The sequence below is a fragment of the Erythrolamprus reginae genome, chromosome 6 (genome assembly GCF_031021105.1).
Source record: "Erythrolamprus reginae isolate rEryReg1 chromosome 6, rEryReg1.hap1, whole genome shotgun sequence".
Classification (NCBI taxonomy): domain Eukaryota; kingdom Metazoa; phylum Chordata; class Lepidosauria; order Squamata; family Dipsadidae; genus Erythrolamprus; species Erythrolamprus reginae.
The window spans coordinates 94,543,847-94,569,711 of record NC_091955.1 but is presented as its reverse complement, the minus strand read 5'-3'; the positions used below and the strand labels follow the sequence as shown (position 1 = coordinate 94,569,711).

At 43.4% G+C, this 25,865-nt stretch overlaps 1 protein-coding gene across 1 annotated transcript in view; it reads left to right on the top strand.

Annotated features, from left to right (window-relative positions):
- PLXNA4 (plexin A4) overlaps positions 1–25,865 on the top strand; it is a 437,744-nt gene that overhangs the window by 336,889 nt on the left and 74,990 nt on the right. The window contains exons 11-16 of the mRNA XM_070754448.1: positions 59–155; positions 3,072–3,262; positions 9,304–9,455; positions 10,518–10,635; positions 20,135–20,271; positions 21,460–21,660. Coding sequence (XP_070610549.1) covers positions 59–155; positions 3,072–3,262; positions 9,304–9,455; positions 10,518–10,635; positions 20,135–20,271; positions 21,460–21,660 — 896 coding nt within the window. The remainder of the gene's footprint in view (positions 1–58; positions 156–3,071; positions 3,263–9,303; positions 9,456–10,517; positions 10,636–20,134; positions 20,272–21,459; positions 21,661–25,865) is intronic.

The window sequence follows — 25,865 nt, the reverse complement described above, 5'->3', positions numbered from 1 at the left end:
ACCAAGAGTTGGATCAACAGGCTGTCTGATGTCTCTTTTCGTTCCCTTCCCTGTTTAGTATTCCTACGACGGGATGGAGATTAACAGCCTGCCGGTGGATCTGACGGTCGTGTGGAATGGGAATTTCAACATTGACAACCCAGCCCAGAATAAAGGTAACTTGTCATTTCAACTTGTCCTTGGAAGTGGTAACCTTAGCAACAAGCCGCTTTTGTTCCCTAAACCTAGCCAAAGGATGCCGGCTTCCTTTTGTCATCGATCGCAGGGTGTTTTCCTGGCTAATTTTGGCTCTGCTTCTTAATTTTATGTACAGTGGTACCTCTACTTACAGACTTAATCTGTTCCGTGACCAGGTTCTTAAGTAGAAAAGTTCGTAAGTAGAAGCAATTTTTCCCATAGGAATCAATGTAAAAGCAAATAATCCATGCGATTGGGGAAACCATAGGGAGGGTGGAGGGTAGTATATAAACAAAAAGTAAATATCACTCCTTCTGCCACTGATGGTGTTAGATAGTTGGGTCAAATGTCTACAAGAAGACAATCAAGCTATGATAGCATCAAGGACCCCAATGTTGAACTCTGAGCTACAGGTATTCTCTTCCAGACCTAAAGTATCTCTGCAGCACAGGATTCAGCTTAAAAGTACTCCCTAATTTCTCAAATTCATTGTGACTGCATTCTCACAAATTAACCAATCAGGACTGTCTGACAGGTGGCCTTCCTTCCTTCCTTCCTTCCTTCCTTCCTTCCTTCCTTCCTTCCTTCCTTCCTTCCTTCCTTTCCTTCCTTCCTCCCTATCTTCCTTCCCTCCCTCCCTCCCCTATTCATTCTCTCCTTCCTCCCTTCCACCCTCCCTTCTCTTCTTCTTCCCTCCCTCCCTTCTCTTCTTCTTCCTCCCTCACTCTCTCCCTCCCTCCCTTCTTCCCTCCTTCCTTCCCTCCCTCTCCCATTCATTCTCTCCTTCTTTCCTTCCACCCTCCCTTCTCTTCTTCCTCCCTCCCTTCTCTTCTTCTTCCTCCCTCCCTCCCTCTCTCCCTCCTTCCTTCCCTCCCTCCCTCCTTCCTTTCTTCCCTCCCCCATTCATTCTCTCCTTCCTTCCTCCCTCCCTTCTCTCAATCCTCCCTCTCTCCCTCCCTCCCTTCTTCTCTTCTCTCCTTCCTCCCTCCTTCCTTTCTTCCTCCCGCTCTCCCTACCCCTCCTTTTTTCTCTCCTTCCTTCCACCCTACTTTCTTTTCTTCCTTCCTCCCTCCCTCCCTCCTTTCTTTCTTTTTTCTTTCTTTCTTTCTTTCTTTTCTTTTCTTTTTTACATTGCTTTGTATGTTGGGTGAGAAATGGCTAATGGTTGAAGTTAGATGAAATGAAGGCATTCATTCATTGGGTGGGGGGGACAGGAAGCACGGAAGGGAAGGAGGAAGAGAGGGAGGGAGGAAGGAAGGGGTAGAGAGAAAAGTGAGAAAGAAAGAAAGAGAGGGAGGGAGGGAAGGGAGGGAGGAAGGAAGGATGGAAGGAAGGGAGGAAAGAAGGAAGGAAGGAAAGAGAGAAAGAGTGGCAGAAAGAAAGACAGAAAGAGAGAAAGAGAGAAAGAAGGAGAGAGAGAAAGCGAAAGAGGGAGAGCATGGGAGGGAGAAAAAGAAAGAAAGAGAAAGAGGAAAAGAGTGAAAGAAAGAGAGAGGAGAGGGAAAAAAGAGAGTGAAAGAAGGAGAGAGGAATCAGATGGAGATGACGCTACTATCGCCAAGTGCTTCCGAGCAGCTCCAAAGATGGAAGGCAGGGCATTAAGGATTTGCTTCTAGGGGAAGGAGGCCCAATGGTGCCCACCACCCTCCTTTGCACCCCTGGAAGCCTTCTGCATCCCTCAACCGCCTCTCGGTATTTGTGATGTGTGGTTTGTGGCATTAAACGACATGGAGAGGCTGCCACAGCTTTCAACTTTCCCGCTGGTTTGGAGTCCTGATTAATCCCAGGATTTAGGCCCAGTTTAAATAGTACATAGACACTTTCTTTCCATCCCTTTTAACTCCACTCGTCGTTCCCATTTACAACGGGAACCTACATTGAGGTGGAGGGTCTTTTAACCTCCCTTGAGCTTCCCAGCTCATCCCGAGAGCCTCTCTTCCAGTTTCATCTCTCTCGGAAATCTGCCCTTCCTGATCTTTTTCCCCTTCTCTGCGAAAAGAAGCCACCGTTTCTTTTGATGGGGTTAGAGAACTGCATTGTATTGTCAAGGTTGTTAGAGTGAAACCTTTGAAGTTGGGGCTGTGTTGTGGGATGCATTGCGACTTCCTTGTGAAGCTGCTCCTATATGCCTGTCGAAAAAAGCTCCACGTCTGTTTGTCTGCCTCCCTTTCTTTCGGCCTATCTGTCTGTCTTTCTCTCTATCTGTTTCTCTCTCTTTCTTATCCATTTCTCTCTTATCTATCATATCTATCATCTCTCTCCCTCCTGTCTGTGTGTGTGTGTGTGTCTGTCTGTCTGTCTGTCTATCTATCTATCTATCTTTTTTTATTTATCTATCATCCATTTATCCCTACCGTTCTGTCTATCTGTCTGTCTACCTACATATCTCTCTAACTTTACCTACCTACCTACCTACCTACCTACCATCTATCTATGTATCTATCTATCTCTATTTATCTACCATCTGTCTCTGTCTCTCTCTATCCACCCACCCACCCACCCATCCACCCACCCATCCATCTATTTATCCCTTCCGTTCTGTCTGTCTGTCTATCTACCTACATATCTCTCTAACTTTATCTATCTATCTATCTATCTATCTATCTATCTATCTATCTACCTACCTACCTACCTACCTACCTATCCCTAATGTTCTGTCTGTCTGTCTGTCTACATATCTCTCTAACTCTACCTACCTACCTACAATCTATCTATCTATTTATCCCTGGTGGGCTGTACCTCATTTTCCTGGCTGTTGTCCACTGTTGGAATGCTTGGATCCCTTCACCTTTGGGGTATCTTTCACCCAACTCAGAACCGATAGAAGAAATGGGGCCTTTCTTGCCAGGCTCTCCCACTCCCCAATTCTCTGCCCGCTTCTCTTCCCTCTGCAGTCCACCTCTACAAGTGTGGAGCCATGAGAGACAGCTGCGGGTTGTGTCTGAAAGCGGATCCGGACTATGAGTGTGGCTGGTGCGAAGACTTGAACCAGTGTACGCTGAAGCACCATTGCTCCGTCCTGGAGAACCGTTGGCTGGAGCTTTTGGGGACCGGCGGGAAGTGCACCAACCCCAAAATTATGGAAGTAAGTTTCTTCTTCCCTTCCGCACGCCAAGGGCTTTTCTCAAATGTTGCAATGGGTCACTATACCAGTGCTTCTCAATTATTTTCTGTTCTGCCCCTTCCTAAGAAGAAGTAAACTTTTTGTGCGCTCCCTACTGTCCACCGGGACAATTGTTTGCAAAATTTGGCACATTTTCACTAAAAACCTCAAGCGGCTTATCAGTGGGATTGGGGTGTAATGTGTTTAAGGGATGCCTTACTTTATTTGGCTTCATGCTGTCCACTGCCAACATATTTAGACACAGTAAACATAACAGTCTTTCCCCGTCTCCCACCATAGTCACAGTAAAGCCAAGCGCTACATAGGCTTCATCCTATTTCCTCATCTTATTTTTGGGAGACTTACGTTTGTCTCATTAGCTCCGTCTCTCTCCTCCTTTCTTTTCATCCCTGTTCAATATTTTTTGGGACATTTTTACTAAAAACCTCAAGTGGCTTATCAGCGGGATTGAGGTGTAATGTGTTTAAGGGATGCCTTAATTTATTTGGCTTCATGTTGTCCGCTGCCAACATGTTTAGACACAGTAAACATAACGGTCTTTCCTCGTCTCCCTCCATAGTCATATTGAAGCCAAGCGCTACATGGGCTTCGCCATATTTCCTCATCTTATTTTTCGGGAGCCTTACGTTTGTCTCATTAGCTCTGTCTCTCTCCTCCTTTCTTTTCATCCCTGTTCAATAATTTTTCCCAAGTGTCCTTTTATGGACTTTTTAAATTATTAATTCAAATTAATTGGATTTAGGACATCATATAGAAACATAGAAGACTGACGGCAGAAAAAGACCTCATGGTCCATCTAGTCTGCCCTTATACTATTTCCTGTATTTTATCTTATGATGGATATATGTTTATCTCAGACATGTTTAAATTCAGTTACTGTGGATTTATCAACCACGTCTGCTGGAAGTTTGTTCCAAGGATCTACTATTCTTTCAGTAAAATAATATTTTCTCATGTTGCTTTTGATCTTTCCCCCAACTAACCTCAGATTGTGCCCCCTTGTTCTTGGGTTCACTTTCCTATTAAAAATACTTCCGTCCTGAACCTTATTTAACCCTTTAAGATATTTAAATGTTTCGATCATGTCCCCCCTTTTTCCTTCTGTACTCCAGACTATACAGATGGAGTTCATGAAGTCTTTCCTGATACGTTTTATACTTAAGACCTTCCACCATTCTTGTAGCCCGTCTTTGGACCCGTTCAATTTTATCCATATCTTTTCGTAGGCAAGGTCCCCAAAACTGAACACAGTATTCCAAATGTGGTCCAATTATATTGTTCCTTTATATGTTATAAACCACCCCGAGAGGCATAAAAGTCCAAATAAATAAATAAATAAACCAAATAAACTGATTTAACTTTTACTATTAGATTTGTAATGTATTGTATCACTATTATGTTGTGAGCCGCCCCGAGTCTTCGGAGAGGGGCGGCATACAAATCTAATAAACTATAAACTAATTAGGATGTCTGTTGTGGTTAGCTCTGGCCCAGCTCCTGCTCCAAAGAATGTGGAGGTGGATGTGGGGGAGACATCCACATGCCGCAGGCCTGTTTTGCTCCCAGTAGAATCTGCCGACGAAGTCTCCTCTGACCAAGGAAGTGTGAGTGACAGGGAAGAGGGGAGTTTGACAGACAGCCCAGGAGGAGATCAGTCATCTGTATCATCCTTGGATTCTGAACAAGAATTAATGACACATCCATGCATGCGTAGAATGATGCATAGGAGACAACAACTGAAGGATTATTACAAGAGAAAATGAGGACACCTGTGGTTGGGTGGGGCTGCTGTAATTAGTGCTACAGATAAAAGTGCAGCCTGGTGTTTTAGCCTCATGGCAGTTTATCTGATTCATTGTTTCGTCAAGATCATGGTTTTTGCTGTTCAGGATTGTGTGTGTGGACTCTGTGGACTTTAGAATTGGACTCAATTTCCCAGTTATTGGGTGAGCAATTGGACTGCATTTAACCTGTGCCTTGTGTGTACCAGAAAATCCCTTTGACATTTAAAAAGGGAGCTGTTTCTGTTTTTCTGTTTATAAAAACTTTTGGGTTTTCCTTTTATTGTGTGGTGTGTGTCTTCCTGGACTAATTACCCTGTAATTACGGGCGGTTGAGACACGCCAGCAGAACAATGTCCAGGCAGTGTAGTAGTACCTACAACCATTCCTTGACTTACGATCACAATTGAGCCCCAAATTCCTGGTGTTAGGCAAGGCAGTTCTTAAGCAATTTTGCCCCCTTTTACAACCTTCATTGCCACAGCCATTAAATGAAGCACCACACTTGTTAAATTGGTAACATGGTTGTTAAGTGAATGCCGCTTCCCCATTGTCCGAGGGTCCCAAAAGAGCTTGACATGACTCCAGGACAGCGCAGCCATCATAAATATCTGTTAGCCACCATGTTCCTAAGTTTGGAGCACTTGACCATGTGCCTACAGCAACGGTCCTAGGTGTGCAAATCCATAATTTTTTGAATGCCGTCGTAACTTTGGATGGTCATTAAATGGACTGCTGTAAATCTACCCGCACTCAGGAAGCTGGCAGTAGAGAGGATTTCAGTATCCGCTTTTACCCTCCAAATCCGAATCCCAATCCTCTTGAGCGATAAATTCCTTTCACTTTGTTGCTTGTTAAGTACTCTCAGAGCTTATGCGCTGGAGACAATTTCCTTAGGGGATCCAATCACACTTGGCTAATAAAAAGGGTTCTGCTCTGTCCTCCTCTATAGAATATTTGTAGATCATGGATGATTTGTGGGATCCTTGGTTGGTGGTCTCTGCACTGGGGTGTTTTTTTTACTGATGTTTCATTACCAAACGAGGTAACATCATCAGTGTTGGAAGGGACCAAAGTTTTGTTTCCTTCCCCTCCCCTCCTCTCTTCTCCTCTCCCTTTTCATTCTTCTTCCTTTCCTCTCTTCCCTTCCCTTCTCTTCTCGTCTGCATTCTCTTCTCTTCTCTTCCTTCCCCTCCCCTCGCCTCCCCTCCGGTTCTGTTTGTTTCTGTTCTATTCTATTCTATTCTATTCTATTCCATTCCATTCCATTCTAATTCTATTCTATTCTATTCTAATTCTATTCTACTGTATTCCATTCCAAATAAAGATTCATATTCTATTCTATTCAATTCCATTCCATTCTAATTCTATTCTATTCTATTCTATTCTAATTCTACTGTATTCCATTCCAAATAAAGATTCATATTCTATTCTATTCTATTCAATTCCATTCCATTCTAATTCTATTCTAATTCTACTGTATTCCATTCCAAATAAAGATTCATATTCTGTTCTATTCTATTCCATTCCATTCCATTCTAATTCTATTCTATTCTATTCTAATTCTATTCTACTGTATTCCATTCCAAATAAAGATTCATATTCTATTCTATTCTATTCAATTCCATTCCATTCTAATTCTATTCTATTCTAATTCTACTGTATTCCATTCCAAATAAAGATTCATATTCTATTCTATTCTATTCCATTCCATTCCATTCTAATTCTATTCTATTCTAATTCTACTGTATTCCATTCCAAATAAAGATTCATATTCTGTTCTATTCTATTCTATTCCATTCCATTCAATTCTAATCTATTCTATTCTATTCTAATTCTACTCTATTCCATTCCAAACAAAGATTCATATTCTATTCTATTCTATTCTATTCTAGTCTAGTCTAGTCTAGTCTAGTCTATTCCTATTCTATTCTATTCCATTCCATTCTAATTCTAATCTATTCTACTGTATTCTATTCTCCATTAGTTCCGTTTCCTTCCCCTCCCCTTCCCATCCATTCTATTCTATCTACTCTACTCCACTCTAATTTCTGTTCTGTTCTCTTCTACTCTACTCGATTCTCAAGTCTTGCATTTTTGCTCAACGTGCTGTTCCCTCTTCCTTCCCTGTGCTACACAAAACATTGCTCACGCAAGGGAATGGATACCTCGGTGGAGACATAAGTATGACTGAGAGCCTCGAGCCAGATGTCTCTGCTCAACCGTTGGAAAAAATGTGGTCAATTAGTCATGTTCTCAGTGCCTGTACATTTCCTTATTGTTCAATATATGCTCTCTGAGGTTGTTTATAGTTAATAAATCTGGGACTTGGTTCCAGCCATGTGGTCTCCTGTCTCCTTCGGCAGTGTAGCAACTTGTAGATATTTTCACAGGCCTACTGGCTGTTCTGTCTGGGTCCCCCCAGACGCCAACACCAACTAAAAAGAGTAGCCAGACACACTGGTAAAAAGCAACGGCAGTTTATATATTTGAAAGCAAACACAGGTAACAAAAACTGTTCTTACAGAAAGGAACGTTATGAAGCTTCACAGAGGTTTCACGACGGCCAGGCAATAAAACAGGATTCTTGCTGGCAAAAACAACACTGGAGGTAATAAAACCCACGCCTCCCGCAAGTCTTCAGCCTTCGAGGCCACAAGCCAGAATCAGAGACGCCAAGGATCGAAGCAAGGTCACAGGACTCCCAAAAGATAACTCTCCACAATACAGTAAGGGCGGGCCTGCCTTTTCAACCCTGCTGAGGAGAACCACACCCAAACCCAGCTGTTACCAATTCAGGGATGGAAATACCTTGCTAAATGGCCCCTTCTTTGGGCTGCCCGTCTCTGCCTCACATCTATGATAGCCTGGGCGTCTTCATCTAATGAATCCATGCTACTCGCTGGGGAGAGGCCCCCCCGGGGGTCTCAGGCTGCTCTCCCTCCTCCTCTTCCTCTTCTGCCTGGTCCTCCCCCTCCTGTTCATCGTCCTCCCCCTCTGAGCATGGATCCGGCAGAGTTCCAGCCGTTCCCTGAGGAGCCTCAGGCTGAATCACAACAACTGGCCAAGCGGTTTTTTTACATTCATCATCTATAATAATAATAATAATAATAATAATAATAATAATAATAATAATAATAATAATATTCACAATGAAGCTAAGTGCTACATATACTTCATCATATTTCCTTGTCTTAGCTTTTGAAAGACTTACTTTTGTCTCATTATCTCCGTCTCTCTCCTCCTTTCTTTTCATCCCTGTTAAATATTTTTCTTTTTTTGGGGGGGGCTTGGGGGTTTATAAATTTTCTATTATTTATCACATCTTACAGAGATTCCAATTTACATACCTCAAATTAAAAAATAATACAATATAATATCAAATGCCAAATTCTTAATCAATTTTTTTCTAATTATTTATCCAATTTATTCAGGTATATATCATTCATCCTGTGCTACCTCCTTTCCAAATACTATCATCCGGATTTTAGATATTGTTCTTCGCCTTCATTTGCATTTAAAGTGCTATAGAAACATAGAAGACTGACGGCAGAAAAAGACCTCATGGTCCATCTAGTCTGCCCTTATACTATTTCCTGTATTTTATCTTACAATGGATATATGTTTATCCCAGGCATGTTTAAATTCAGTTACTGTGGATTTACCAACCACGTCTGCTGGAAGTTTGTTCCAAGGATCTACTACTCTTTCAGTGAAATAATATTTTCTCACGTTGCTTTTGATCTTTCCCCCAACTAACTTCAGATTGTGTCCCCTTGTTCTTGTGTTCACTTTCCTATTAAAAACACTTCCCTCCTGAACCTTATTTAACCCTTTAACATATTTAAATGTTTCGATCATGTCCCCCCTTTTCCTTCTGTCCTCCAGACTATACAGATTGAGTTCATGAAGTCTTTCCTGATACGTTTTATGCTTAAGACCTTCCAACATTCTATGGCTACCTAAATTTATCTTGGCTATTTGCTGTTTTTCATAGCTGGGCCTTCGTGCTTCAATCCATTTCCAGCATTCTTACTAAACTTTCCATGGTGTCCCTTAAAGGTTTGTGACCTGCACTTCATATCTCCTGCTCTGTGCTGTGTGCTATTGTTTGGTGCAAAAAACCCTACTCCCTATGGCAAAAAAGGGCACATTCTCTGCAGGGGTCTGCCACACTATTTGAGAAACACGGGGGGCCTAACCCAAACTTTGTTCCCTTAGATAAGTCCAGTGAGAGGACCTCGTGAAGGAGGGACCAGAGTGACCATCCGAGGAGAAAATCTCGGCCTGGAGTTTTGGGACATCGCATCCCATGTCAAAGTGGCTGGCGTCGAGTGTGTTCCTTTGATGGCTGGATACATCCCAGCAGAGCGGTAAGTGAGGGTCTGTATATCAAGGAAAGCTTCAGGCCTACGAGACTAGACTTTCAATCCTGGGCCTAGAAAGTTTAGAACTAAGACGCCTTAAACAAGATCTAAGTATTGCCCACAAGATCATATGCTGCAACGTCTTGCCTGTCGGCGACTACTTCAGCTTCAACCACAACAACACAAGAGCACACAACAGATTTAAACTTAATATTAACCGCTCCAAACATGACTGTAAAAAATATGACTTCAGTAACTGAGTTGTCGAAGCGTGGAACTCATTACCGGACTCCATAGTGTCATCCCCAAACCCCCAACACTTTACCCTTAGATTATCTACAGTTGACCTCTCCAGATTCCTAAGAGGTCAGTAAGGGGCGAGTACAAGTGCACTAGAGTGCCTTCCGTCCCCTGTCCTATTGCTCTCCTATATCTCCTATACCTTTCTTCTATTCCTATATCTCTTCTTCTATTCTTTCATTGATATGTTCTATTACTATATCTTCTTTTCTATTATTTCTTAGATATATTTTACTATGAGTATCTCCTCTATAACCTTCATCATGCATTTTACGATGTGTATATAGATATATACCCACTAAAACCCTCATTGTGTATTGGACAAAATAAATAAATAAAAATAAATAAATAGGATGGGATTGCAAAGGAATCTGAACTTGCCAGCCAAAGAGGGAATCCCCACAAGTGGAGCACCAAGTTTAGCAGGGCATTCGTTCTCTGCTTCCTTCTAACACTGATGATATTACCTAGCTCGGTGATGAAATGTCTGCAAGAGAATCACCCATCTCCTTTTGCAAAAAACCCCCTGTCATCCAAAACTGATGATATTACTTAGTAGGTTCCTGAAATGTCCGTAGGAAAACAACCAAGCTCAGAGAGTGCCAAGGACCCCATGTACATTTCTGCCGTCCATAATTTTACAAAACAAATCCCTTTTTTCCTTGCAATCAATCTAGCTAATAAGACGCTGTGAATCTACCTTTGGAAACTGAAGTAGCTCACCAGCGGAAAAGCTCAGTCTTTTGAAAGTCTCTGCTTTCCTTCTAGAATTGTCTGTGAGATGGGCGAAGCGAAACTCAGCCAACATGCTGGATACGTGGACATTTGTGTGGCTGAGTGCAGGCCAGAATTCATGGCAAAATCCTCCCAGTTCTATTACTTCACGGTAAGTCTGTGCTTCAGGTCTTCCAGGTAACCTTTTAAAGTAGCAGTGTCTTTTTAAAGTAGCTGTGTCCTTTTAAAGTAGACTTTTAGAGTAGCCATGTCCTTTTACAGTAGGGATGTCCTTTTAAAGTAGCCATGCCATTTTAAAATAGTCATATTCTTTTAAAGTAGCAGTGTCTTTTTAAAGTAGCTGTGTCCTTTTAAAGTAGACTTTTAGAGTAGCCATGTCCTTTTACAGTAGTGATGTCCTTTTAAAGTAGCCATGCCATTTTAAAATAGCCATATTCTTTTAAAGTAGCGGTGTCTTTTTAAAGTAGCTGTGTCCTTTTAAAGTAGACTTTTAGAGTAGCCATGTCCTTTTACAGTAGTGATGTCCTTTCAAAGTAGCCATGCCATTTTTAAATAGCCATATTTTTTAAAAGTAGCGTTGTCTTTTTAAAGTAGCAGTGTCCTTTTAAAGTAGCAGTGTCCTTTTAAAGTAGCTGTGTCCTTTTAAAGTAGACTGTTAGAGTAGCCATGTCCTTTTACAGTAGCGATGTCCTTTTAAAGTAGCCATGCCATTTTAAAATAGCCATATTCTTTTACAGTAGCGGTGTCTTTTTAAAGTAGCTGTGTCCTTTTAGACTTTTAGAGTAGCCATGTCCTTTTACAGTAGTGATGTCCTTTTAAAGTAGCCATGCCATTTTAAAATAGCCATATTCTTTTAAAGTAGCAGTGTCTTTTTAAAGTAGCTGTGTCCTTTTAAAGTAGACTTTTAGAGTAGCCATGTCCTTTTACAGTAGTGATGTCCTTTTAAAGTAGCAATACCATTTTAAAATAGCCATATTCTCTTAAAGTAGCAGTGTCTTTTTAAAGTAGCTGTGTTCTTTTAAAGTAGACTTTTAGAGTAGCCATGTCCTTTTACAGTAGTGATGTCCCTTTAAAGTAGCCATGCCATTTTAAAATAGCCATATTCTTTTAAAGTAGCAGTGTCTTTTTAAAGTAGTTGTGTCCTTTTAAAGTAGACTTTTAGAGTAGCCATGTTCTTTTACAGTAGTGATGTCCTTTTAAAGTAGCCATGCCATTTTAAAATAGCCATATTCCTTTAAAGTAGCAGTGTCTTTTTAAAGTAGCTGTGTCCTTTTAAAGTAGACTTTTAGAGTAGCCATGTCCTTTTACAGTAGTGATGTCCTTTTAAAGTAGCCATGCCATTTTAAAATAGCCATATTCTTTTAAGGTAGCAGTGTCTTTTTAAAGTAGCTATTTCCTTTTAAAGTAGACATGTTATTTTAAAGTAGCTGTGTCCTTTTAAAGAAGCTCTGTCCTTTTAAAGTAGCCGGATCCAGCTTGCCTTCAGAAATTCTGGGTACTCCATCATGGGAGGAATTTAAGAGGAAAACACCAGGGCATTCATTGTCTACTGATGATGTTATCTAGCTGGGTGATGAAACATCTGCATGAGAATCACCCATCTTCTCCTCCACCTTCTCTATTCTGCAAACCCTCCCCTCCTTCTAACACTGATGATGTTACCTGGTTCGGTCATGAAATGTGTATTGACACTGCTGTCAGGGTTCAGTGAAATCTTGATGTAAAGATGAGTGTTGAATCGAAAGAAAATTCACCTGCATTTATTTTTCCCAACCGGTTTTCAGTATATTTGAGGGAAAAGCCTCCCTTTGGAAATTCTTCTGAGTTGGAAATCTCTCCGGAGCGAAATAAGATATTTGTGCACTAATGAGGTTGGCCTCGGGGCATATTTGAACATTCTGGCGTTTCAGAGAGTCACCTCTAAGATGCTTCGTCTTTACACTTGCAAAAGAAGACATTTGGGAGAATGGTTCATAAAGTGAAGGCAGAAGGGAATATCCTGCCCTTAGGAAACCTGGGACGGTTTCTCATTTTCCCCTGGAAAGATTTAGAGATATCCTCCAGCTGGTTTCTCAAAAAGGTAGGATAGGATAGCATAGGATAGCATAGCATAGCATAGAAGACAAGAGGAGAGGAGAAGAGAGGAGAGAAGAGGATAGGAGAGAAGAGAAGAGGATAGGAGAGGAGAGAAGAGAAAAGGATAGGATAGAAAGAAGAGAAGAGAAGAGGAGAGGAGAGGATAGAAGAGAAGAGGATACGATTGGAGAGAAGAGAAGACAAGAGGAAGGATAGAAGAGAGGAGAGGAGAGAAGAGGATAGGAGAAGAGAGGAGAGAAGAGGATAGGAGAGAAGAGAAGAGAAAAGGATAGGATAGAAAGAAGAGAAGAGGATAGGAGAGGAGAGAAGAGAAAAGGATAGGATAGAAAGAAGAGAAGAGGATAGGAGAGGAGAGGATAGAAGAGAAGAGGATACGATTGGAGAGAAGAGAAGAGAAGAGGAAGGATAGAAGAGAGGAGAGAAGAGGAGAGAAGAGGAGAGGAGAGGAGAGGATAGAAGAGAAGAGGATACGATTGGAGAGAAGAGAAGAGGAAGGATAGAAGAGAGGAGAGGAGAGAACAGAACAGAACAGAATAGAATTCTTTATTGGCCAAGTGTGATAGGTCACACAAGGAATTTGTCTTTGGTGCATATACTCTCAGTGCACATAAAAGAAAAAGAGACATTTGTCAAGAATCATGAGGTACAACACTTAATGATCACCATAGGAGACAAATTAGCAATAAGGAAACAATCAATATTAATATAAATCGTAAGGACACAAGACACAAGTTTCAGTCATACAGTCATAAGAGGGAGGAAAAGGATGATAGGAATGATGAGAAGATTAATAGTAATAGTAATGCAGATTTAGTAAAAAGTCTGACAGTGTTGAGGGAATTATTTGTTTAGCAGAGTGATGGCGTTCGGGAAAAAACTGTTCTTGTGTCTAGGTGTCTTGGTGTGCAGGGCTCTGTAGCAACGTTTTGAGGGTAGGAGTTGAAACAATTTGTGTCCAGGATGCGCGGGGTCAGTCAATATTTCCCCCACCCTCTTTTTGACTCGTGCAATCTACAGGTCCTCAATGGAAGGCAGGTTGGCAGCAATTGTTTTTTCTGCAGTTCTGATTCTCCTCTGAAGTCTGTGTCGGTCCTGTTGGGTTGCAGAGTAGTACATTTAATAGTACATTTAAACCAATGCCTTTGGTTCAAATGTACCAGGCACCTGGAGGCGAAACTCTCCCACACAGGTTATAAAGGTACAGATGACCGACTCTGGCAAAGATTTCCCCTGTCTGGTTGGGGCACTGCTCAACTCTGTTTCCTAGCAGAGGGACCCATCGTGGTCTGAAGATATTTCCGTGGCCATGTGATCAGTACAATTATGCTGTTTCCTTCCCACCAAAGTGCTACCTATTGGTCTACTCACATTTGCATGTAACCTTGTAACCTTACTTTCCGCTAAAGCCTCGTGTGATGTTCCTCCTGCCCACGAAATTGGCAGGAAATTTCTGAAACACGCTGAGTTGTCTTTCAACGTCAGCAGAAGGTGTGGTGTGTGCCTAGAGAGGCCTGGATGGTCCTGAATCCTGGGGCCACAGCGGAGAAGGTCCTTCTGTTGTTAAGCAAGGCAGTTGCTAAGTGAGTTTTGCCCCATTTTACGACCGTTCTTGTCACCGTTGTTAAGTGAGTCACTGCAGTAGTTAAGTTAATCACACAATGGCTCCCCCATTGAAGTTGCTCATCGAAAGGTCGCAAGAGCAGATCACATGACTTCATCGCAACCATCACAAACATGAGTCAGTCGCCCAATGTCCGAATTTTGATCACGTGACCTCCTTGAATGGATGTTTGAAATGGTCGTAACTGTGAACATTTTTCAGTTGCGTTGTAACTCACCTATTGCCACCAAGCTTGGGATCATTAAATTCTCCCCCCACCCCGGCTGATGAATGTATAGTGAGTTTGATGATTGAATGGTTATGTATGTATTTTAATTGGTTCTTTAGTTTTTAGTTGTAACTTTGACCTTTGATTATTTTATTTTGATATACAGTGATACCTCGTCTTACGAACCCCTTGTCATACGAACCTTTTGAGATATGAACCTGGTGTTTAAGATTTTTTTGCCTCTTCTTCCGAACTATTTTCACCTTATGAACCCAAGCTGCCACTGCTGCTGAGAAACCCCACCTCCGGACTTCCGTTGCCAGCAAAGCACCCGTTTTTGTGCTGCTGGGATTCCCCTGGGGCTCCCATCCATGGGAAACCCCATCTTCGGACTTCCGTGTTTTTGCAATGCTGCAGGGGAATCCCAGAAGCTTAAAAACGGGCGCTTTGCTGGCAACGGAAGTTGGGAGGTGGGGTTTCCCAGGGAGGGGAGCCTCAGCGAAATCGCAGCATCACAAAAACACGGAAGTCCAGAGGTGGGGTTTCCCATGGATGGGAGCCTCAGGGGAATCCCAGCAGCGCAAAAACGGGTGCTTCGGCTGGCAAAAGGGGTGAGTTTTGGGCTTGCACACATTAATTGCTTTTCCATTGATTGCTATGGGAAACATTGTTTCATCTTATGAACTTTTCACGTTACAAACCTCATTCCGGAACCAATTCAGTTTGTAAGACAAGGTATCACTGTATATTGTTTCTGTTGTAAGCCGCCCTGAGTCCTCGGAGAGGGACGGAATATAAATCCAATAAACTTAAACTTAAACTTTCAACGGTCACGAAATAAATGGATGTACGTCGAGAAATCACGTGATTCCCCTTTTGTGGCCAAAGTCAACGATGGACGCCAGTTGCATTCAACAACTCCAGTGATTCGCTTAACAACCATGGCAAGAAAGGTGGCCCAGTGGGACAAAGCTCCTTTGACAGATGTCTCACTCAACAACAGGAATTTGGGGCTTAATTTGCGGTCGTAAGTTGAGAACTACCTGTACCAACCCTGCACACACAATCGTGCCATCTAGAATTTGCTAAAGCAGCTGTGAATCATTAATAGACCCTCGCAATACACCTGTAAATGAGATGATAATACATTTGTGTGTGTGTGTTATGATTGTAACACCTTCTGAAATCCCTAGGCCCTCTCGGGATTGAAAAGGACTAGTATTTATTTTCCTTTATGTATAGCAGTTGTTCACCTGCTAACGAAAGCTGCGAGTAAACTTACAAAGAGTAAGAAATGAAGAGGGGTTTGGAGCCGAGGATCTGAAAAAAACAGGGGAGGAGAGAGGAAAAAAAAATAAAAGGCATATCAAATATTTATTCTAGGATAGTCACTTGGTAGATTTTGCTGCAGCCTTGTGCAGTTGTGTGAAGAGCTGAGAGGTTAATAATATTGTGGGGATTTTACCCCCCTAATTGTGTAGCTCAGGACATAGGTCAGTGATGGTGAAACTATGGCAGCCATATCTGAAGGCGCATGAGGCATTGCCCTAGGTCAGCTCCAGCACATGTGCGCATGCGTAGAAGCAAAAAAATCACCGAAATCTCTCACACATGTGTTTCTAGAATACATACGCATCGGACCAGAATATCTCCGGGACCGCCTTCTGCCGCACGAATCCCAGTGACCGGTTAGGTCCCACAGAGTTGGCCTTCTCCGGGTCCCGTCGACTAAACAATGTCGTTTGGCGGGACCCATGGGAAGAGCCATCTCTGGAACCAACTCCCCCCAGATATCAGAGTTGGCCCCACACTCCTTGCCTTTCGCAAGCTCCTTAAAACCCACCTCTGTCGTCAGGCATGGGGGAATTGAAATTTTCCCTTCCCCCTAGGCTTATAGAATTTATACATGGTATGCTTGGATGTATGATTGGTTCTTTAAATTGGGGTTTTTAAGATTAATTTTAATATTAGATTTGTTCACATTGTCTTTTTTATTGTTGTTAGCCGCCCCGAGTCTTCGGAGAGGGGTGGCATACAAATCTAATAAATACAAATACAAATACAGGACCGCCTTCTGCCGCACGAATCCCAGCGGCCGATTAGGTCCCACAGAGTCGGTTTTCTCCAGGTCCCTGGCTGGGGAATTCTGGGAATTGAAGTCCAAATATCTTCAAGTTGCAAAGGTTGGGAAACACTGCATTAGTTCCCCCATGCCTGGCAACCTAAATGGTTATTCAGAGTCTTGCGGAAGGCGAGGGCAGTGGGGGCAGTTCGATTCTCCCGGGGGAGTTGATTCCAGAGGACCGGGGCCACCACAGAGAAGGCTCTTCCCCTAGGTCCTGCCATTGTTTGGTCAATGGGACCCAGAGAAGGCCAACTCTGTGGGACCTAATCGGCCGCTGGGATTCGTGCGGCAGAAGGCGGTCCCGGAGATATTCTGGTCCGATGCCATGTAGGGCTTTATAGGTCATTACCAACACTTTGAATTGTGTCCGGAAACTAATCGGCAACCAGTGCAGGCCGTGGAGTGTTGATGAGACATAGGCATATCTGGGAAGGCCCATGACTGCTCGCGCAGCCGCATTCTGCACAATCTGAAGTTTCCGAACAGTCTTCAAGGGCAGCCCCATGTAGAGAGCGTTGCAGTAGTCAAACCTCAAGGCGATGAGGGCATGAGTGACTGTGAGCAGAGACTCCCTGTCCAAAGCAGGGAGTGGGGGGAGAGAATCTCCTCGTTTAAATGCAGGGGGTGGCTTTCCACGTGGGACGTAGCCGAAAAGTTTTTCTATTAAAATGCAAATGAAAGAAAAAACGGCAACTTCAGATTTCTTCCTGGGGAAAAAAAAAAGGATGAATGTCTAGCTGGTGTTCAGGATCACAGGGATGAGTTTGCCTCTTAAATAAATTGAGAGTGGTTGTGGGGGGGGAGATGACACACACATTATCTGAAAGGGCTGAAAGGCAGAGAAGAAGGGAGGAGGGGGGCACTGCAGTCTTTCTCCCCTTCCTTATTTATTTAGAATGACAGTTTGCTCCGTGGTTTGGGGTGGGGTTTTTTTTTCAGGCAGTGGAAACAGAAGGTGGCTTTGTGGTTGGATTTAGGATCATCTGTGTGTGGGTTTGTGTGTGTGTGTGTGTGTGTGAGAGAGAGAGAGAGACAGACAGACAGAGAGAAAAAGAGAGATGGTGGGATAAAAATCTGTCAATCCATCAATTCATTAACAAACAAGTAGATTGTTTCAATGATAAAGCAAAGTTTAGACCTTCTTTCTTTTCTCTTTCTTTCTTTCTTTCTTTCTTTCTCTTTCTTCCTTCCTTCCTTCCTTCCTTTCCTCCCTCCCTCCCTTCCACTGTCTGTCCTTCCTTCCTCCTTACCTTTTCCTTCCTTTCTCTTTCTCTTCTACTTACTTACTTACTTTCTTTCTTTCCTTCCTTCCTTCTTTCTTTCCTTCCTTCCTCTGTCGCTCCTTCCTTCCTTCCTCCTTCCTTTTTTAACTTTCTTTCCTTTCTACCTCCCTTCCCTTTCTTCAACCTTTCCCTTCCTTCCCTCCCTCCCTCCTCCCTCCTTACCTTTCCTTACTTTCTCTTTCTCTTCTACTTTCTTTCTTTCCTTCCTTCTTTCCTACCTTCCTCTGTCTCTCCTTCCTTCCTCCTTCCTTTCTCTTTTACTTTCTTTCCTTTCTCCCTCCCTTCCCTTACTTCATCCTTTCCCTTCCTTCCCTCCCTCCCTCCTTCCTCCTTACCTTTCCTTCCTTTCTCTTTCTCTTCTACTTTCTTTCTTTCCTTCCTTCTTTCCTACCTTCCTCTGTCTCTCCTTCCTTCCTCCTTCCTTTCTCTTTTACTTTCTTTCCTTTCTCCCTCCCTTCCCTTTCTTCATCCTTTCCCTTCCTTCCTTCCCTCCCTCCTTCCTCCTTACCTTTCCTTACTTTCTCTTCCTTTCACTTCCTTTTCTTTTCTTTACTTGTTTGTGATCTCCTTCTCTCCTTCCCCTTTTAAATTCAATGCTCATTTACATCCACTAGGGGTAACTTGCTACTGACCATTTTCTGGGATCAAGAAATCTGTTGAACTGGAAATTATTTCATTAGGCTGGGTTCAGCTAACACCTTCAGCTATTTACAAGGCAAGAAAAGAGTCCATTAAAATGTCTTGCATATTGGACAACTGGCAAAACTTTAGGATTTGATCTGGTGTGCTGGGTGAAACCTGGGTAGGCATGGATTTCTTTCATTGATGAGCCCAGTGACTAACTTATTTCTTCATTCATAAAATTAGTATGAATTTTACCATGACTTTTTGAAGTAAGTATCCTACACAGCTTCTGCTCAGGCAATCTCACACTACTCACAAGAGCCTACAAAACTTTTGCCAGACCCATCCTAGACTACTGCTCATCTGTCTGGAACCCATACCACATCTAAGACATCAACACCCTTGAAAATGTCTAAAGATATTTCACCAGAAGAGCCCTTCACTCCTCCACTCGAAACAGAATATCCTACGAAAACAGACTAACAATCCTGGGCCTAGAAAGCCTAGAACTACGGCGCCTAAAACACGATTTGAGTATTGCCCACAAGATCATATGCTGCAACGTCCTACCGGTCAATGACTACTTCAGCTTCAACCGCAACAACACAAGAGCACGCAACAGATTCAAACTTAATACGAACCGCTCCAAACTTGACTGTAAAAGATATGATTTCAACAATCGAGTTATCGAAGCGTGGAACTCATTACCGGACTCAATTGTGTCAACCCCTAACCCCCAACACTTCTCCCTTAAAGGATGGAAAGGCTGAGTCAACCTTGAGTCTACTGAGATTTGATCCCCCAAACTGCTGACAGCCGGTGATCAGCAGAAGTAGCTTGCAGTAATGCACTCTAACCACTGTGATAACTCAGATCTGTTGACCTGTGTGCTGTGGTTAGCTCTGGCCCAGCTCCTGTCCCAAGGACTGTGGATGTGGGGGAGACATCCACATGCTGCAGGCCTGTTTTGCCCCCGGTGGAATCTGCTGATGAAGGCTCCTCTGACCAAGAAGACATGAGTGACAGGGAGGAGGAGAGTGTGGCAGACAGCTCAGAATGAGATCAATTATCTAGCTCCTCCTTGGATTCAGAAAAAAGAGTTAATGATACAGCCACGCATGCGGAGAGCGATGCATAGGCAGCAACAACTGAGAGATTATTATCAAAGAAAATGAGGCCACCTGTGGTTGGGTGGGGCTGTGGTCATTAGTGAGGCTGCTATAAAGAGCAGCCTGTGGGTTTGGCCATTGTGGAGGATTATCTGATCCTTGTGTTTCCTGACTGCTTTACTGACTTTGACCTTTTGTGTGCTGATTTTTCCCCGCTTTGAAACTAAACCAGGGCAAAGTGTGTTTCACTTTGTGAAAGAAGAAGGACCGTGAATTGCCTCACAGCTGCAAGCTAAGTATCTCAGAACTGATAAGGGACTTGTACAAATTACCAGTTTGTTTGGAGACCAGTGCTCTTTGCTATACCAAAAGAGGGCTTAGTTTAAGTGACTTTTCATTATAAAGAACATTGTTTTGAATTTTCAAACGTGTGTGTGTGTCTGAAATTTGTACCTGTGAATTTTTGGGAGGAGTCTACCAGAGAGCCCGACAGAACACCGTGAATGAACAACTTCTGGTCTTTTATTTTAATCCCTTCCAGGCTATTGCTATTTCCATTTAATTCCGCTTTCTTTCCTTTTAGATGCTGTCTCTTTCTGACCTCAGGCCAAAGCAAGGACCAATATCGGGTGGTACCCAAGTCACGATCACGGGCAAAAACCTGAATGCTGGAAGCAACGTCTCCGTAATGTTTGGAGAATATCCTTGTCTTTTCCACCGGTACGTTGCATGGAAGTCACTACCGGACTCTGTAGTATCATCACCTAACCGCCCCAAACTTTACCCTTAGACCGTTCACTGTTGACCTCTCCCAATTCCTAAGAGGTCAGTAAAAGGCATACATAAGTGCACCAGAGTGCCTTCCGTTCCCTGCCCTATTAAGCGTGTATGCTTTTTTATATATTGGGATTTTTTAGGCTTTTTAATGTAAAATTGTTATTTTAAACTTTAATTTATTTATTTATTAGATTTGTATGCCACCCCTTTCTGTAGACTCGGGGCGGCTCACAACAGAATAAAACAGTTCATAACAAATCTAATAATTTATAATTTAAAATATTTAAAAAACCCCATTATTAAGCAGACATATGTACAAACATACCATACATAAATTGTATAGGCCTGGGGGAGATATCTCAGTTCCCCCACGCCTGACGGCAAAGGTGGGTTTTGAGGAGTTTACGAAAGGCAAGGAGGGTGGGGGCAGTTCTAATCTCTGGGGGGAGTTGGTTCCAGAGAGTCGGGGCCACCACAGAGAAGACTCTTCCCCGGGGCCCACCAAATGACATTGTTTAGTTGACGGGACCCAGAGAAGGCCAACTCTGTGGGACTTAACCGGTCGCTGGGATTCGTGTGGCAGAAGGCGGTCTCGAAGATATTCTGGTCCGATGCCATGAAGGGCTTTATTGGTCATAACCAACACTTTGAATTGTGACCGGAAACTGATCGGCAATCAATGCAGACTGTGGAGTGTTGGTGTAACATTATTATTAGGGTTATAAGAAAACAGTTCTTATTAAGCGTCCATAGGATAATAATATTAGATTTGTTACTGTATATTGTTTTTATCATTGCTGTGAGCTGCCCCGAGTCTGCGGAGAGGGGCAGCATACAAATCTAATTAAATAATAATAATAATAATAATAATAATAATAATAATAATTCATCACGTCTGGGTGTCAAAGGAAGAGAAGAGTTGAGTTGTCAATCTGCAGTTAAGAAATATGGAGGTTTTTTTCAAGCAGCTCCGAATTTAAGCTATGCCTTGTGTGATTTAATTACAGTTTTTATGACTCTGGGCTAAGTCTGACTAGCCATAAGTCTTAGAATCATGGAGAATCTCCCCAGACTTTTCAGCATTTTTTCCTAAAACCAGTTTAATCTTCTTTCCTTTTTTTTCCTTGACAGGAGAACACCAGAATACATCATTTGCAACACGACGGCTTTCGGGAACATCTTGGAGAAGAACCTGGTGGACGTCACCGTAAAGGTGGACAAGGCCACTTTGCGCAAAGAGCTGGAGAAGGCCAAAACGCACAGTGAGCTCAAGTTCAAATACGTGGAGGACCCAACCATCCTGAGAATCGAGCCCGAGTGGAGCATTGTCAGGTAAGGAGGACACGAGGAAGGGTGGTCCTTCATGGGGACAGGTCTCACGACGGGGGCGATGGAGAAATATTTCAAGAGAAGAAGGCAGGGAGAGGTGGAGGAAGCGAAGTAGGTTGTGGAGAGTGGGTTTATCCCATTTATTCCAGGTCATAGCAATAGCAATTGCACTTACATACCACTTCCTAGTGCTTTTACAGCCCTTTCTAAGTGGTTTACAGAGACAGCGTCTTGCCTCCAGCAATCTGGGTTCTCATTTGACCCACCTTGCAAAGGATGGAAGGTTGAGCCAACCTGGTGATCATGAATTCCAGAGATGAAAGCTCTTCACCCCATAACATTAGTTTCACTTGTTAGAAATGGTGGCTCAGAGGAGGCCCTCTCGGAAGCAAAAGTCAGCTATTTGCTTAGAGTTTCTCAACTTTGGTGATGTTAAGATGAGTGGACTTCAACTAGGAGATTCCTAGAGAGGCCCCACGGAGGCTTCTCCCTGCCTTTTCCAGCCTTGTTTCCTCCCAGGAGATTCCTAGAGAGGCCCCACGGAGGCTTCTCCCTGCCTTTTCTGACCCTGTTTCCTTCCGGGAGATTCCTAGAGAGGCCCCACGGAGGCTTCCCCCTGCCTTTTCTGGCCCTGTTTCCTCCCGGGAGATTCCTAGAGAGGCCCCAGGGAGGCTTCTCCCCGCCTTTTCCAGCCTTGTTTCCTCCCAGGAGATTCCTAGAGAGGCCCCACGGAGGCTTCTCCCTGCCTTTTCTGACCCTGTTTCCTCCCGGGAGATTCCTAGAGAGGCCCCACGGAGGCTTCCCCCTGCCTTTTCTGGCCCTGTTTCCTCCCGGGAGATTCCTAGAGAGGCCCCAGGGAGGCTTCTCTCCGCCTTTTCCAGCCCTGTTTCCTTCCAGGAGATTCCTAGAGAGGCCCCACGGAGGCTTTCCCCTGCCTTTTCCGGCCCTGTTTCCTCCCAGGAGATTCCTAGAGAGGCCCCAAGGAGGCTTCCCCCTGCCTTTTCCGGCCCTGTTTCCTCCCAGGAGATTCCTAGAGAGGCCCCACGGAGGCTTCTCCCCGCCTTTTCTGGCCCTGTTTCCTCCCAAGAGATTCCTAGAGAGGCCCCACGGAGGCTTCTCCCCGCCTTTTCCGTCCCTGTTTCCTCCCAGGAGAGTCCTAGAGAGGCCCCACGGAGGCTTCTCCCCGCCTTTTCTGGCCCTGTTTCCTCCCAAGAGATTCCTAGAGAGGCCCCACGGAGGCTTCTCCCCGCCTTTTCCGGCCCTGTTTCCTCCCAGGAGATTCCTAGAGAGGCCCCACGGAGGCTTCTCCCTGCCTTTTCTGGTTACAGTTTCGGAGGCTCGGGTTCGTAAGTGAAAAATGGTTCTTGAGAAGAGGCAAAAAAAAATCTTGAACACCCGGTTCTTATCTAGAAAAGTTCGTAAGTCGAGGCTTTCTTGGGTAGAGGTACCACTGTATTTATTTGCATTTAAAAAGGGCTTCCAGTTTTGCACAGGCAGGTTTGATCCAATTTGGTTTCAAAGTACATGTTTTAGAAAGGCGTCTTGAGAGAGTTTGAACCGAGGTGCGAAATTCTTGCATGCATTAGTTTAAAGAACAAAAAATGTACAAGGAGCATTCCATAAGTAGAAACAGCTTTTAAAACTGCATACATATTAGGAAAATGTGCATAAAAATGGGGATGAATTGAGAGAGGGGGGGAGTCTAAAAAAATCAGTGCAAAGTGATACAGGATTGAGTGAAGGTAAGACGAGGAGAAAATAAGAAACGGAGATAAACTGAAATTCACACATCTCTCTAAGCCTAATTATATCTCAGATTCTTTTTTTAAAAAATTCTTCATTCCCCCTTGTTTAACAGATTTAGGGATACATTTATTTCACAAAAAATCTATCTAAAGGAGCTTTCAGCTGTTAAGAGGACAGATTGTGGTGATTATAGTGGAATAAATTCCAAGTTGTGCTATATTTATGCTTCTTTTTTTTTTGGTTTTAAAAAAACAAAGAGTATTTTTTTTTCTTAGAAAGAAAAGGATCGCTCCGAATTATCCAATTTGGTAAAAGTTCTCCCAGCTTCCAGCAAATTCATTCTTGCATTTATTTTCCATCAATTAAAAGTTTTGCAGACTTCAGCAAAAAAAACCCTGAACATCCTTTTTATTATCACGGTCTCTTCTTTATGGGGGCCCTCGTCACTTTCGCTTTCTTTAGCTGTCTTTGCAACAGCCTGACTTTATGGATAACCTTTGAGTTATGTCCACAGTGGAGCCCCAAATCTCTGGTGTTAAGTGAGTTAAGCATTTCTTAAGTGCTTTTGAGCCCATTTTACAACCTACCTTAGATTAGATTAGATTAGATTAGATTTATTGGATTTATATGCCGCCCCTCTCCGCAGACTCGGGGTGGCTCACAACAATGGCAAAACAATACATAGTGACAAATCCAATACCCACCAATCCAATTTCAATTTTAAGCTAAAAAATTCATAAAAAACAACCCCAAAATATTAAAAAACAAGCACACAATCAATCCAACACCAAAACAACATGGGCAAGGGGGAGATGTTTCAGTTCCCCCATGCCTGACGGCAGAGGTGGGTTTTAAGGAGTTTGCGAAAGGCAAGGAGGGTGGGGGCAATCCTAATCTCAGTGGGGAGTTGGTTCCAGAGGGTCGGAGCCACCACAGAGAAGGCTCTTCCCCTGGGTCCCGCCAGATGACATTGTTTAGTCGACGGGACCCGAAGAAGGCCAACTCTGTGGGACCGAACCGGTCGCTGGGATTTGTGTGGCAGAAGGCGGTCCCGAAGGTATTCTGGTCTGGTGCCATGAAGGGCTTTATAGGTCATAACCAACACTTTGAATTGTGACCGGAAACTGATTGGCAACCAATGCAGACTGCGGAGTGTTGGAGTGATGTGGGCATACTTAGAGCAGCCCATGATTGCTCTCGCAGCTGCATTCTGCACGATCTGAAATTTCCGAACACTTTTCAAAGGTAGCCCCATGTAGAGAGTGTTACAGTAGTCGAGCCTCGAGGTGATGAGGGCACGAGTGACTGTGAGCAATGACTCCCGGTCCAAATAGGGCCGCAACTGGCGCACCAGGCAAACCTGGGCAAATGCCCCCCTCGCCACAACTGAAAGATGTTTCTCTAATGTGAGCTGTGGATCGAGGAGGATGCCCAAGTTGCGGACCCTCTCTGAGGGGGTCAATAATTCCTCCCCCCCAGGGTAATGGATGGACAGATAGAATTGTCCTTGGGAGGCAAGACCCACAGCCACTCCGTCTTGTTTCGATTGAGTTTGAGTTTGTTGACACCCATCCAGGCCCCAACAGCCTCCAGGCACCGGCACATCACTTCCACTGCTTCGTTGACTGGACATGGGGTGGAGATGTATAACTGGGTCTCATCGGCGTATTGATGATACCTCACCCCATGCCCTTGGATGATCTTGCCTTAGTTGTTCAATGAATTCATAGTTGTTGAGTGAATTCATAGCTGGGGACTCAAGTACTAAGTGTTTTCACCCCAGCTTTCTTATTGAATTGGGCTGTAAAACCACCACCCCCACTTCCCCATCTATTCTATATCTGAACCCCCCATGGTTCAATTCTAGGCAGCTGGGATTGGGGGGTGGGGTCTTGGTTTCTTATGCTTGGCTGGCTTCCTGGGCTCTTGTCCTAGACTTTGCTGGATGGACAAATTTGTGTGCAACAAATGAAATTCTTCTGGCCAGTGGTTCCCAACCAGTCCACGTATTTGGTGGACTTTCAGTGCAGTGTAGCTCATGGGTCAAACTGGGAGTGAATGAGTGAGTCAGTCAGTCAAGTCAATGACCAATCAATGAATCTATACATGAATGAATGAATGAATGAATGAAGTCAACTAACCAATCAGTCAACCAACCAATCTATGAATGAATGACTGTATGAATCTATGAATGACTCAGTCATCAGTCAATGAATCTGTGAATGAATCTATGCATGAATCGTTGAATGACTGAATGAACAATCAATCAATGAACCCATGAATCAACGAATGAATAATCAATCAATGAATCTATGAATAATCAAGTCAATCAGCTAATCAGCCAATGAATGAATGAATGAATGAATGAATGAATGAATGAATGAATGAATAGGAATCTTTGAATCTATGAATCTATGAATGAATAATCAATGACTCTGAATGAACCAATCATATCTATTTAT